Below are 15,417 nucleotides of genomic sequence, written 5' to 3'. Positions count from 1 at the left end.
CAACACCGCTGTGAAGCAGGTACTAATTTACTGCGGCTTCGAGCTATGTAATTAGTCAAGGAGACTGTAATTTACTTAAAGGACGGCACAATTTTCCTTTTATTAATTTGCAATATATTTGTAAAATAATCTTACAGCAGCTGGCTCTGCTTGAATCTGTTTCAAAAGTGTGATGTAAATACCGTCTCACACTACTTTGTTGCCTATTAGGGCTTTCTGGTAGGTGACACGATAAAGAGTAAGGAGAAAGAACACCACACGTTTATTTCTAAGATCATCATCACTCTGATAAAACTTATAGAAAGAAGGGAGCATACTTCCTGTCTGTATGCATTAAAAACAGACGTAAGGAACGAAGTAACTCAAATGAAAAAGAACTGGAAGAGTATATACACAGCGGGTACAATTTAGTGCATTTTGAAGAGCTGTATCAGCTGTGTTTAAAAGGAGTAGCAAATTCCCAAATTAAATCACCCTGTTTAAGGCAAAGACAAAGAGCAGGAGGATGCACTAAAGACCCGGGTTTTTTTCCCCTCACCTGTTCCCTTTACAAGTTGAAGTATATCCATACCTTGCTAGTAATCACACATCTGAAGTAATTTAGCTCACAGTTACTGTGAAACAATAGGAAGAGTACAAATAATCGATCTGGGATTCATTACATTTGGATCTTTCAGCAGTAAAACTACCGAGATTCTGATCTTCACCCAGCAGATTAATATTGCAGAACAGTGTCAGAAGAAAATGAACACTGTACCTAAGCAAAGTATTTATCACTGGCCTATTCACTGCTCTGCTACAGCAGGCACGAATTTACATCCAACTTGTACGTGCAATGTAACACTGAAATCCACGAGGCAGTGACTATGGGATCAAAGCTTTATTTCAACTGTACCACTGTATATCCATGGATTATAATCCTTGAGCAAACAGAATATTACAGTAATGAAGACTTTAGCATTACAAATATGTTAAAACAGCTTGCATTTGGGGTGATATTTAAGGTCAAGTTGTATCCAAACACAAATATTAAAATATTATGAAAATTACCATTATGGAGTAAATAATGTTTTCTTTCAGATGTAACCTCTAAAAGTTCATTCCATTTCAAATTTGGTTTTCTTATTTTTCAGTACCAACAAGGCTGAGCGTCTACAGCCTGACCTGCTCTATATGAGTGAAAAAGACAGAAACGAAGAACTATAAACTCAGCTTAAAATCCAGCTCCCAACTTCCATGAAAACGTGACCCTGAATAAATGCAGTCAAGAGGATACCATAGTAAGTATTAAAATGCATCTAAACCATCTTACTATTTCATATGTACTCTCAAATGAAATTAATGGGCTTGAGAAAGATTCTGCAAAGTAAGAAATTTCTTATCCTAGGGAAAACTAACATGCCTTCTGCTACTGCCCCCACGACCAGAATAACTGAGAAAGTAAAAAACTCAGGAATGTGATGGTAGAGGTGACAAGATGGGTGAACGGGCTGTATTGTGGTTACTCATCTGTGCATAAACCTAAAAAGGGATGATTAATTATTTCTTCTTCTAAGATACTCAAAGATCAATTTACAAACAGGCAAAACCTTTGGTTTTCTTTACTGGTCTTCTCTCAGTTGCTTTCCCCCACCCACCAGAAAAGCACAACAGGCTCTTAGGGCCATTGCAGCTTATGTATACATATATTTTTAATGGAAAAGTGCAAGCAGCAAGTCAAGAAAGCAGAGTAATAGGTTATGTTCTGAGGGAAAAACACGTTTACCCAAAATAGGTAGGAAATTTAATAAGAGACAGATACATAATATATAATATGTATTTTATATTTTAATATATAAAAGCATGGGATAAGATGGGGTATAACTACACAGAACAGATATGTTTCAAGTAACAGCCTTGACATGGTGAAGAATACCCATTTAAGATCTCATTTAAAGCCGATATTAAACCATATTGGTATCAATCAGTTTCAATCAGTTTTGGGGCCTTTTTTTTTTTTTTTTGACACAATTAAGTTTAACTCACGTTTGTTAGTTAAATTTGTACCTATAGAAAAGCAAGTGGCAAGCCAGCTCAGACATAGTAAATGAAACTGCACTCAACAAATGTAAGCATCATGGAGATCCCATATAATTGTTCCCTGCCACTGCTTGCCACAAGGTTGTGTGCCAGATCAGGGAACATCCGCGCCTGCACCTCAGGGGCCCTGCTGCATGCCCCCCTGCCCCTACCGTTGCGTTATTTCACAGTCATAAGCAATTGCGTTTATTTATAATCAGACCACAGGCCCCTCGACATGAAGGCCCTTGTCTCTGAAAGCAGTCACCTACACTGATTCCTGCTTTAAATGTTTCGCTTCATTTTTTCCTTTTCTGGACATGCTCCTATACAGTTTTCCATGCACCAGTTGTCCCACTGCTTCTAAAGCTATGCTGCAGGAAAAAAAACCACCCACCCTAATTTTCTTCTTTGAAAAGAAGATAATTTCATTTAAATCTTAATCTCTTTGCCCAATAGTAACAACAAAATAAACAGAAACACTATCTGAGCAGTTAACTGCAGCACAGAAACTACACTAACACTGCCTGCAGGTGCCTTTCACAGCACGCTACAAAATCCTCACCCATCCAGCTGCCATGCCCTCACAGTCCATCCACACACTCAGCTTCCCTTCCACGGGAAATCAAAAGGCACAAGGAGATAGTGAGCATCTGCATTGTGTCCCAGTGTTTAGGCGGAGTCGAAAGAGATAAAGACCCAGATTATTCGCACCTATAAAGTACTTAGGGGCCCAGATTTTAGTTTAAGTGATTTCCCTTTGGATGCAAAGACCAGGATGAATCCTAGTCTTTGTTAGCAACTAACTGCTCGCCCATCCCTTCATTCTGGGCATCATGTGTAATAGCTTTTCCCTTCTTGTCTGCTCAACTGGTTCCAATTATTTGCTTTTTAAATGTGAGCTCTACAATTGTAAGATCCATACACATTCCCGCTAAATCAGATTGAGAACCACATTGTGATTTTACAGAAGAAAATATTACCAAGTTGTCTTTGTGACAGAACATTGAGTAGGTATAAAATTGCAATGGTTTCTATGCCAGTTTTTTTTAAGCTCTCTGCTTGTAAGATGAAAGCCTAATTTGATATTTTTGTAGTTATATAACAGTTCTAATATTTTGTGACATTTTGTATTGTGACACTATAGATGAAATTGTCATCGGACTGACACCCTTTACTGTTTATTCCTTAATTACAACTGTTAACAACACTGCAGAGAAGCGTGCTAATCTGCCATCACATATTATGAAAACAACGTTATTGTTACAAACACCAACACCCACTCAACAGGATAATTCTAAGATGGCAGTTTCTGTACAAACTTATCAGTTTAATGGACACTTCAACAGAAAAAGTTTTAAATGAACTCTTAATATTCCCGCTGAAAACATACAACACTTCTGTATCGCCGCTGAAGTTTTGATTTTATTGTGCCAGTGATTCTTCATGCTACATATAGATATAAATAGTTTTTAATAGTAGGGTATACCTCTATGTAGCACAGAGATGCATAGATCAGTTCTCTAGTAGCCTACCAACATTCATGATCATTACATTTTCATATACTCAAACACTGGCAGAGGTGAAATTTTTTCTCCTACTTCCAGGTCAAGCGTGGAAGTATGTTGCTGCATATGAGATTAAATTTAACAATATATTGATTCAAGTCCAGGTTCTTAATTAAAAAAAAAAATTTTTTTTTCTAGGCTTCCTTTAGTTAGGAAGGATTAAATTTCTGCAGGCCAAGCGATCTTCCTGCAAGGAACTTCCACTGAACTGATACTTTAAAAAGCACTGCACTAGAGCAGTGAAATTTTCATACTGAGTTAGCCCACTGTACAATCAGAACTCATTGACACTGCTCCTCTGTAGGAGGAAGCTGAGAAGCTGTTCAATGGCTGAAAATGAAAATATCTCCTTGACTTTTATATACACTTGGGTCTTAGTCACTGCCAGCTACCTTTCAAACTTTTCATGCCTAAGCAAAAGTTCTCACTTGTAGACTGTCATCAGAAAGAAAACAGCAAACAGCATTAAGAGCAGCCTAGAAGTGGCAAAAAACCCTAGACATTTGTTTACTTTTTCTTGTCTTTACCCACCCATTAGACAGGAAATAACAAAGTAGGCAGCAAGGGGTTGGGAAAAGCAGCAGTGGTTACTGAGTGAGGTGTAGGAGTTATGAAAGTGGCAATAACAAAGATCAGGGAAAACAAGATGCGGAAACTGAGTGTGTCCCTTCTACAACTACTCTCAAGGTTTTTACAGATTCCTGGTGCTAAACCAAGGCTACTTTGCCTGATGCAAACGACCCGCCTTTCCTGTTAATGGTAAATTCCTCCCTTCTCCTTCATCCACAAAGAGGCATACAGCACAGATGACTGCAGTGAAGAAAGATAATGCATGAATCTGTCTCTACTTAACACACTTATATGTAGAAGCAGAGGATTAAAAATAACCTAAAACTCTTCTCATACTGAAAAAGCAGTTGCCTTGGTGGGTTTCTATACACCAGTGTTTCTCACTTTTGATCCTAAAAGCCCCTCTGAGGATTGCTTCTCCAATACAGAATAAAAATAAATGTACACAGTGGAAGCAAATTATCCAATATAGTTCATTTTCATTTAAATGATTTAAGTTACAATTTAATGGTAATTCTGTTGCCTGAGCTGGATGATCTTGCCTGCAAAAGCCATAAATTACAAACGAAAATGAAACTAGAGTTCATTTTTGTAAATCTTCTTCTGGGCAGCTTATGTTCTGGTTTGTAGTTTTCATTTTCTTAAAACCAATAGGAACTTCTGCTCTTCCTAAAAGAAACTGTTCCCATTTGGGAAGAGATTCTTTTATGGATGCCCAATAGAGAGTCTGAGAAAGATACAAGAAAAAATAAACTTAATTTCAAAATCTGCGTCAGCCTGTTGAAAAACAATAGAGATATGGAACACATTATTAAATTTTGCCTTATGAGTGAAGCAATTCAGAAAAGAACAACGTACTTACAGATGAAATTTCAAATCTCTTGTATGATACAAAATACCAGCCTGGAAAGATTTAATTCTGCAGCATGAACAGTGAAGTGACTGAATATGCCCTCTTGTGGTAAGCAACAGATTAGTTTAGACCCTCACAGTACCTTTAATAAAATATTTTCTGTAATAATAAACTTTTCCAAAATCAGCTTTTATATTTAAGTATGTACTTACGGAATTTAATTTGGAAGTGTAGAAAAATCGTTTAATTTTATAAACAAAAATGCTAAGTAAACTGGTTACCCTTGAAAAGTTTGCAGTAATAGAGTTCAAAATATTTGAGTAAAATGTTAGACATGATAAATCACTGATGAAGTAATTGGATGCAGTAGTTGGATCACAAACAATGATAAAAAAGACTCCTTGTATAGTTATCCTGTGGTCTAGGGAAACCACTGTGGATTTATTGAACCCTTCTGCATTATGCTGTGCCTTTTGAGTAATAAATTTAACTTATTTTTATCTGTGGAATGGACATACCATTCATCATTTTTGTGTTGGTATCCTAGGGAAAACTTTTTTGTTTGTAGGAGTTTGAAGAAAATTTTAAGTGCTATATATCATTTTTTTCCACAAAATAATGTGATCAAAGAACTATATTAAGCCAACACTTTAGTCCATCCAAAGTAATTTCGTAGTAGAAAACGTTTATGGTACATATGTATTGAGCATTTTTTTCTTTACTTAAATACATAATGTAGAAGGAGCGTACCACAAAACTGAGCATCTCCCTGCAGAGTATTAGATTCCTGGCTAATCATTTTGATCCTTACATGTAACTCAGATATAACTATGGCTCTTGCAGATTTACAAAAATATTTTCTTCAACAGATTTACTCAAAGAATCTTTTTTGACAAGCATATGTGCTGTCACACAAAACTACTCCGACTTAGCAAGCTGGGGATCCATTATAGCCATAACTTTCAAAGTATATTAATACAGACACATATATGGCTGAGTGAAATATGCTCAAAAGTGTTTTGGAACAAAGCACACACAAGAATTTTGTACCATGAAACAAAGTTTTCTTTTTCCACTATTTATAGCACTCTTCTCTAGAAGTATAAAAAAGGCTGAACTAGGATCTTCTCCTTCACATAGTAACTGTTCTCTGTAAAATTCAACTGCTGCTGCAGAGTGTAGACATCCCTGCAGCCATAAGCAATTGCCTTGCATTCTCCGATTTGTGTGGACTTCAGTCTACGTGCCACACGCAGCTTAACACTTCACACAGGACAGAGGATGAAGCAGTCCAAAACTGATCCAAACAACTCTAAGGGTGTCTTGGAAGTCCTCAAGGAGTCTAAAACTACTTCTGAACAGAGTCAAAATAGGTTCAATATTAGTAGCTTGGCATCTTTCTTAGCATCATTCAAGATGTACAGGTAGCTAGCACAAAATATACCCCTTTGCCTAAAAATCTCTAAAAAAATTTAAAAAAAATAAATCACTGCATGGGCATACTCAGCGAGCACCCTGTCACAGTCACAGGAGTAGGCTATTTACAAAATGCAATGACAGACAAAAACTTTTAACAACAACCAGAACAAGAAGTAATGCCTCTCATTTAAGTAATAGCCTGAGTATTAAAACACTTGCTCTGGAGGTGTGAAACTAATGTACAATACACCTCTCTTCACAGGCTGACAGCACAGAAATCTGTACATTTCCCCTCCTTTAACAGTCCCCTAGCACACAAACTAGCGTGGGACACTCCATGCGACTATGCCTGTGGAAGCTAAGCCACCACACAACGAAGAACCCACAAACCACTGGTGCAAGAAGCACAAGTGGGGGTTTGACTCAGTGGCCCTGCGGTTAAGATGTTTAGTTTGCATCAGGAAGAGCTGTGCTTCAATTCCTGTTCACAGGACTGTTTCTGTCCTTATCATTCATTCATCACTGCATAATACTGATACAACACTCTTGAGACTAGGGAACTGAACCTGTTACATTGTATCAGGATGATACTTAGGTCTCAGAATAATTTGCTGGTAAAATTTTTATCTTTAATGTTTTAGGGTCCACAGGTTGAGAAGTAAAAATCAAGTGTTCCTGCTGTAGCATAAGGTCCCACACAACCACAAAGAAACCCTGAGAAGTGAAATTTTTTCTGTTCATGCTGATAAACGGTTGACCCTGAAAATGGGACGACCATATAAAAAAATACTAAACAGCTCTGACATAATAAACACAGCAATCTTCTGATACTCAAAATATTCATTTTTATATTTGACTTCATTTTTACACAGAAGTTTGTACAGATCTGAAAGCTGCTAAATATTTCCACCAGAATGCTCCAGAATCTAGGGACCTTGCCCCAGAATTTAGGTTCAGCTTGCTACACAGTATACAGGCCTTTGGCTATACCAGTCACTGGATTTTAAAATCAATTATTTTCACTTTAAGAACATGCTTCAGGGGGGGAAAAAAAGCAAAATATTTGGTAAACAACAAACGAAAAGACAGAGTGCTAGGACTTACTTCTAACTTAAGAGTATCAGGATCTGGAAGCAAATACACTCTTTCTTGCAGCTTTTTTTCTGCTGCTTCTATATCCTAAAACACAGGCAAAGTACATTTTAAAAACAACACTGGGAATTTTAAAAGGAAAATGCACACTCACATAAAGACATTTAAATTAATTAAATAAACCCATTACAGCTAAACTGCATTCAAATAGTAACACTAAAGTTCAAATCTTTCTGTCTAGTCATTCTGAAAACCGACTTGTACTAGTAAGACTAACATCCTACAGTTTCTAAATAATGTTTGCTGTACCTTTTTGATACAAGAATAAATTTCTAAGGCTGTTGCTGTAAAACACTGTTATTCTCTCTGGACACTAGAGTAAATTAGTTAAATTCTGTTCTATAAAACTGAAGAAAATAGAGGGGAACAGAATGGTTTTCTCTGTGCTGCATGAAGACTGAAGTATGTATTCTAGCTACTGTAACTGTAAAGTAACTAGGCAAATTATGTGCAAGATCTTTACTTCTCAAGACAAAGATGACTTGCTAATATGCATGCATAACATGTGCACAAAAATGTAGAGCTGCAGCAAGCTGTTCACCAGACAAACTTGGATGACAATGCACCTCACATAGCTTTCTTACAAAAAAATCAGTATTTGGGTTTCTGCTTGTCCAGTGGATGTGTGTGCTGGATTCACAAAGGCCTAAATACATTTTTTAGAAAAGAAACAACCAAAAAACAACAGCAACAAACAAACCAAAACATCCCCCCAAACTAACTGCCCTCCCCCTTTAAAGTTCTGACCCATTCTTGTGGGCTTAGTTCCATACCCAAACATTGAAGAGATTGAGTGGTGGGCAGATGAAGAGAGACAGAAAGGGACGTGGGAGTGGGGTGTGAAGAAGCCAAAGCTGAACAGAGTGGAGGGGGAAAGAAAGTATAGCAGATGGCAGAGTTGGGAGCAGAGAGCGGGTGTGAAGAGTACAACAGAAAAACTAAATGAGAGAGGAAATTCCCCAAAGGGACTTCCCAAATATTCACCACCACTGCCGCTGAAAAGCAGAGTGAGATTCTGAAGGAGCACATCCACAAGAGACACCAAACATGATTACTCGTATTGAATAATAGCCAATCTGAATACATCAATAAGTAAACAGTGCTCGACTCAAGTTTAGTTTGAAAAATATGACTCAAATTCAGCAGAGTATGATTAATAAAAACAAAATCCAGCCTTAGCGTTAGCTGAAGTTCAAGTTAGCAATACAGACACACTCAGTTCATTCAGTTTACACTGTCCATCTTATTTCATTAATTATTTTTGCAGCACGACTGTATTCTATTGTACGTAATTACAAACTTAATCCAAGCAAAACTGTTCTCCCTTTTCTACAGCAAAGTGCATACCCTTGTAGGAAGGAAGCTAAAGGATGTCTGAGAAAGCAAACTAAAAGTCTCATATTTAGCCAAAACCTCAGAAGGAGCTGGTGGCTACCCCTTTTCAGGTGAGAAAAAGACTAATGGGATAAACATAAAGGGGGCACATGAGCAAACATAGAAGCCATTTGAAATCACAAGGTCAAAATAACAGAGGCCAACACAGACTTAAATAACCTAAGCAAGGAATTTCTCTGTTGCATGTATTCAGAACAGATACATTATAAATAGCACCAAATTAAGCTCGTATCAGCATAAGCTTGGTTCAGACCAAGTCTGGAGAAGTTATCACCATACTGAGAAGAAGGATCAATCAGTAATGTTCACTTCATATTCATAGGATTTTCCTCCTTTCTGATTCCTTCTTCCAAATTCCTGTAGGAATTTTCACAGGAAGGAAGAACAGCAATCAAGATTATTATTTATTTATATACTCAAATAAATCATTGCAATGTTTATGGTGATAGGAAAAGAGTGTCTTGCAGGCAAGAAAGGAGACAGCAGTTGTGCGGATATGTTTAGTAGAGAAGGTCACTTTGGCATAGCCTAGATATTGGAAGTGTCTTTTTGTTGCTCACTCTAGTTTTATGTTGTGCAGTCTATTGTCATTCAGAATACTGATTTAATGACAGACAGTGAAAGAAATTTTTGCTGGAAGGTGCAGTATGCTTTAGAAAATAACTAGAACTACTGAGAAATTAGATGGCACTCCTTGTGTGTCTATACAACTGGTAAACTTCTTATGAAAAAGAAATCCCCATCATCAATATAAAAATAAATACATCAGCAGTGTAAGCTTCTTTGGAAAAAAACCCAGCAAATCTAGTATGTCACAGTACTGAAAAAAAGAGAGCATCTCACAATGCTTCCCCTAAAACCACAAGGACTGGAACAAAAACAATTCAAGACCCTTCCCCAGAGGTAAAATGGATTGCATGACACATGCATCACTTTTAGGGGACCAAATTCAGCTGTCACTTATATTGATATGAGTCTGGCAGAATCTCACTTAAATAATTCTAGAATTACATGCCTGTGAAGGAAAGCAAATTTGGTCTAAATTACCTTCCCAATACTAATTCCTGTATAGCATACTCTTTGTTTTCTATTTGATGTTATAAGCTGTTGCACAGCTAAACACAAGAAATACTACTGACAACCTGTCATAAATTAGCTTATAAATACTAGTCTAATTTCTGCTTTTATTACAACAACATTATGTAAGTACTAAATGATACAGATTTCCCAAATCTGCAGTCTCCCTCTAAAGACAAGTAAAATACTCTGATAATCATGTTAAAATACTGAACAAGTTTAGTTCCTTGCTTCCTACTGATTAGAAAATAAATTAATTTTGAAATGCTTTCCTGTGCATAAATATCAACTAACACAGAGAAAGAAAAATGTCTTTTGCTATGATCACATACTGAAAACAACTGATTTTGCTTACATGCAGAAAACCAGAAATGCAAATAAAAAAATAACACTTCATCATGTCCATGTATTTTTGAGTAGGCCAAATCAACAACTCTCCACATGGTAACTGTGAAATGTACAGTGCCTGGTATCAGGAACAATATTCTGAAGCTGGCACATTAATCAGTCTTGTTTTCAAGCTTCTCATATATTATTCTGCATAGATTTTTTTTTTCCTGTTTTCTTCTGTTATCAGAAAGCATCTGCAGGAGTGCATGCCTGTTAAAACTAGTATAAAATTAATAGATTTAAACTGATTTATGCTACTTTATCCTGCAACAGAATTTGTTTTGATACATATGTTTTTGCTTTTTTTCCATACAAACACCAACATTTCTGACACTTGAAAGGAACAATTTTGAGGATGTGACAGAAGATGGCAAATATCTGTTTAACTGCAGAAATATTTACACTCTGTATATGTCTGAGCTATTGTTAACATTTCCAATACAAGAAGCTTTCAGCATGCAGAAATATACCTTATATTTATTATGTTTGCCTGTATATGTAAACTGAGAATGCATTTATAAAATACATATAATTTATAAAAAAATGTATTTATGAAATAAAAATCTATTATAAAATGCACATTGAAAACGGCATTTATAACGGCTCAATTTACTAAATCAATGGAGCATGAACTATGAAAAAATAAACAAATTATCCACTTCTCCACAGCCTCCCACTGAAGCACCTACACATATCTATACCTGATACAGAGGGGTTTGATTGCCCCAGCCTAGAACGCACCAGTTTTCCGCAGTCCAAGTTGAAAAATCTTGCCACAGAATAATTAAGAAGGCATCCCAGATTAACTGTTCTCCCTTGTCTGCCACTCTCTAAATATAACTTCCATTTAAATACAAAGAGGGCCTTCAATAGAGTTACACTCACCCAAAATGTGAACATTTTAAACCTTAACCAGGTTGTGCATGAAGAAAAAAAATATTTTGGTGACACAAATGAATCTTGCAATTTTCTAGAATAAAACTTACAACTTCAATAAACACAATGCATGTAATATAGACACTTAATACGTAAGAGTTTAAAGAAAATGCCAAGAGGTATAGTTTTCTGCTGTTTCCTGAACAACAGACATACATTTTTCAAATGCATGCTCATGTCAGTGGTCAAGTGCAATCTCTTCAGACTCAGATGCCTAAGCTAGGGGTTCCAGAAGATGTTTTAGCATACTGGTCCCTGGCATCAAACCTAGGTCTTTTTAATTGCCCATTCTCTGACTTCTGATTAATTTACCTAGGAAACAGAAATCTTACCTAAATACAACAACAGGCATGTAGAACAGCTATTAACAGTATCATCACTAGGAAGAGCCAGAAACACTAAATACTGCTTTTACAGACTTGGAAGTAAGATTCTTTGTCACTCTAAAGAAAAGCATTAAACTGAGAACTTCTTCCACAATTTCACACAATCATAGTGGGAGAATGGTTCCCACCCTGGACTAACAACATTACAGGCTGGTTAGCCCCTATTTCCAAACACCCCCCAGTATCTTGAATCAAAATTGCACAGGTACTGTAAGACTTGTAGGTACTTGTCAGACTCAGTTCTCTTAGGCAGACGTGTAATAGCATGTGTTGCAACTCTACATGTACTTAGGAAAAAAAAAAAAAAGATAGTAGCAGCTGCCACCACGAGGCTCATATAAGAAGGGCATGGGAAAAGGTAGCAATGCCATCAGATAATAAAGACTTGTCATTTAAGACTTTTGGTCAAGTTCCAGAAGAGGGAACTGTATATAGGAGAATTCAAATGATAACTATAGAGCAAACGCTTTTTTTTAAAATCCTCTAAGCTACATAACCATGACATTTCAATGAGGTTCCTGGTAGTTGCAGAAACTTACATTTAAAAGTGCTGCATTCCTTTTATGAGCTGCATCAGCTGCTTGAGTTTGCCATGTCTTTTTAGTCTTTTTGTCTCCTAGATAAGTCTCCATCTGCTGTAGCAGCTCTGATCTCTGAGACAGTCTACAAAGGAAAACATTTTGCTAAGTGGGTAGAACATTTTTCTCAGGAGCTAGAAAATAACCTTTTTACCTTACCCAGTTTTCTCAAAACTATGGGGCTAATTAAGCCGGCTGTAGGGTGGGTGTGCTGGGGGAGGGAAAAGGTACAGGCAGACACCACCTGCTGTGCTTGTATGAAGCTATAACGTTGCAACCAGCAGTCCTCATATGCTAAGGTGCTTAGAAGCACTAAATCTCCCAGAACAGGAAAGACAGGGTGGGATGGGGTGACTTGATCAGTGCTACTCTTGCTCATTGGCAAGTACTAGTTGTTACAAGAAAAGCAGATTTTTCTGACTCATTACTGTATTTGCTTCACAATCTGAGTTTACAGGGCAACAAAGCAGCAATTCCATAATTGAGGCTACAGTGAGAGAATCCAATTACCTTCCCCAAACAGGAATTTAATGGTGACAGGAGGTTAACAATGGAGATCTTAAACCAGTAGCACCACTGGAAGTCAAAACCCTCATCAACCTAAACACCCTTAACAGCAAGCAAGGATGCTAATTCCAATAGTTCATGAAGAAAGAGTGCCACCTCCTGGAACACTAACCCCTTGTTGAAATACCACTGTGCTCTGTACAGAGCTCAAATTCACTGTTCACAGGATGGTCATGCGTGGAAAGGGAGGTCTTGCAAGGCCACGACACAAATTGCTGCGAGGCATGCCACAGCGCTGAAACAATTACTTACATCTCTCCATGTCTCCTAGCAAGGTGAACCTCCTGAGCCAAACCGGATGACATTTTCAGTTCTTTGGCCCAGGTTTGTCACTATAAAAGGAAAACCAAGTAAAATAAAATCTTCCAAAGGCATACACACATTTTTCAGTATTCAACAATCCTGTGTTAAAAAGTTGCATGCATGATATTTATACATCAGCTAACTACACAAAACCTGCAAGACATTTTTACATTATGCTTTGACTACATGCACACTATCAACGTTCACAATATGTTTTAGGAAAATCTCACTGCATTCTAATAATTTCTGAGATAACTATAATTTGACTTTCAAGTTTCAGATTTAGTATTAAGTTTTCTCAAGTTTCAGGTGCTTACAATCACACCGGCAAACTGCGTGCTTGCATGATTTGTGTATTACTGTTTACGTTAGTGATTTCTGGGCAGTAACTCTGAACACAAAGTTATTCTTGTAAATATAATTTATAACTACTTCTCACAGATACAGTGCCCTGTTCATAGAAATCTACGTTTAAGTACAGGCATGATTAAACTAAGTAACTTAGGCTACCAAACCAATTTAATTTTTGCATGCTTGAAAAATAAAGTGAAGACTTCTCTGAGCTCAGCTCTTCAGTACTGCAACACAGTACAGGATGGAATACACAGCTTAAACTGTTTACTGTTACTTTTTTTGAGATATGAAGGAGACCAACTGCCCACCGCATGCAAATCAGGATCCTACAGAACTTCTCAGAATGCTGAAAGTGTTTTAGTGTTTTTTCCACCTCAGAGGTGACTGCACCGTTGCCACGTTAAGCAAAACTAAAGAACCTATCGCATGTTCACAATGTTGAAAGGTGGGAGAACTGAAAGATCTCATGAAGATACGGTAGCATCAGGAAGGGCCTCCTCTCCGTCGAGAATCACACTTCACTTTGAAATAAGCTATTTACATGTGCATGCCGACTTTGGTGGAGGCCATTTTCTAGCGATACATGCTTCACCACACTGCCAGAGAGATGCCTGTTGCTGGCACCTCCCCTACGAGGGGCATGAGGGGCACAGCACCTCGGTACCCTTCCCTCAGCCCAGGCCTCACGCCACTCGCTAGGCCAGGTGATGTCTCTCCTCAGGAGGCAATGCCTTCACTGGCAACGGTAGAAACTGAAGCACGGGGAAGCACAACCGTACGCACCCCTTTTCCTTCAGGGAGCCTGGCTTACACAGTCACAATGAACGGGCACCCAGCCTCAGCACCCTCCGCCCGCAGCAACCCGGGGCCACCGCCTCACACACATCTTCCCTAGGCGGCGGCCAAGGTGTGAGGTGAGGTAAGCCAGGCCAGGCCAGGCCAGGCCGCTGCGGGCAAGGCCCCTCCGGCTGCCCCACGCCGAGGCCCTGCCTCGCCAGAAGCCCCCGGGAGGCGCTGGGGGGCGGCAGCAGGGACAAGTGCCCCGCCTCAGGCCGGCGGTCCTGGTGAGGCTGGAGAGCAGCAGCCGCGGGGGGAGCGGGAAGCGGCGCGTAGGAACCGCCCTTAACCCTACCACTGCGGGGGGGGGGGGGGGGGGGCTGGGGTGTCTACAAGCCCGTCGGAATGCACCACTCTGTAGGATTGAGGGGGGAGAAGCCAGGAAAGATAAATAAATAAATAAGCAGACCTAGTTTACCTTTAGCCTCGCCGGCTTCGAAAAGGAAAACAATCACCCACCATGGTCTCCGCGACGCCTTAACCCACCCCCCCGCTGCCATGGAGACGGCCGGAAAGGTGGAGCCCAGCCGTAGGCGCTGATTGGCCTCGTTGCGCTTCGGTAGGCGGAATCAGGCGAGGTCGGGATCCCCCTCCGGCACTGGGATTGGAGGAACGAGAGAACGCAAGGCCCAATCACTGCCGGCGGGCGGCCCGCGGCTGGAGGGCGGGCTGGCGCGGCGGCCGTTACGCCTGAGGGGGCACGCGCCGCGGCGGTGGGGGCAGTGGCGGCAGTGGCGGGTGGCCGTGCTGGGCTGGAGCCCGGTGGAGGGCGGCAGCGGCTCAGGCGCTGTCCGCGGTGAAACCCATCGCTTGAACCACCCCCAGCCCTTACACACAGGCACGAGTTTTGGGGATAGCCTGGGCAAACGGTTTGGACGCTGCAGCCCGCGCACGCCGAGGGAGGCTGAACCCGCTGGGAGAGAGGTGGGGGCTGCTGGGGGTGAGCAGGGCCCCTTCTCGCCCCCTCGCCTTCC

General features: G+C 39.5%; 1 protein-coding gene across 5 annotated transcripts in view; it reads right to left on the bottom strand.

Annotated features, from left to right (window-relative positions):
- CEP15 (centrosomal protein 15) overlaps window positions 1–14,948 on the bottom strand; it is a 34,375-nt gene extending 19,427 nt beyond the window's left edge. The window contains exons 1-4 of one of the 5 annotated variants that reach the window (XM_055707683.1): window positions 14,853–14,948; window positions 13,202–13,281; window positions 12,344–12,467; window positions 7,573–7,647 (exon numbers count right to left, since the gene is read on the bottom strand). In XM_055707683.1, the coding sequence (XP_055563658.1) occupies window positions 7,573–7,647; window positions 12,344–12,467; window positions 13,202–13,254 (252 nt within the window). In that variant the 5' untranslated portion in view covers window positions 13,255–13,281; window positions 14,853–14,948. Of the gene's footprint in view, window positions 1–7,572; window positions 7,648–12,343; window positions 12,468–13,201; window positions 13,282–14,389; window positions 14,690–14,852 lie in introns of those variants that run through there. The other 4 variants (XM_055707680.1, XM_055707681.1, XM_055707684.1 and 1 more) reach the window with 4 other exon arrangements.
- Window positions 14,949–15,417: the final 469 nt, after the last annotated feature.

Source organism: Falco cherrug, chromosome 4 (genome assembly GCF_023634085.1).
Source record: "Falco cherrug isolate bFalChe1 chromosome 4, bFalChe1.pri, whole genome shotgun sequence".
NCBI classification, from domain to species: domain Eukaryota; kingdom Metazoa; phylum Chordata; class Aves; order Falconiformes; family Falconidae; genus Falco; species Falco cherrug.
This window is presented reverse-complemented; position numbering and strand designations above follow the sequence as displayed.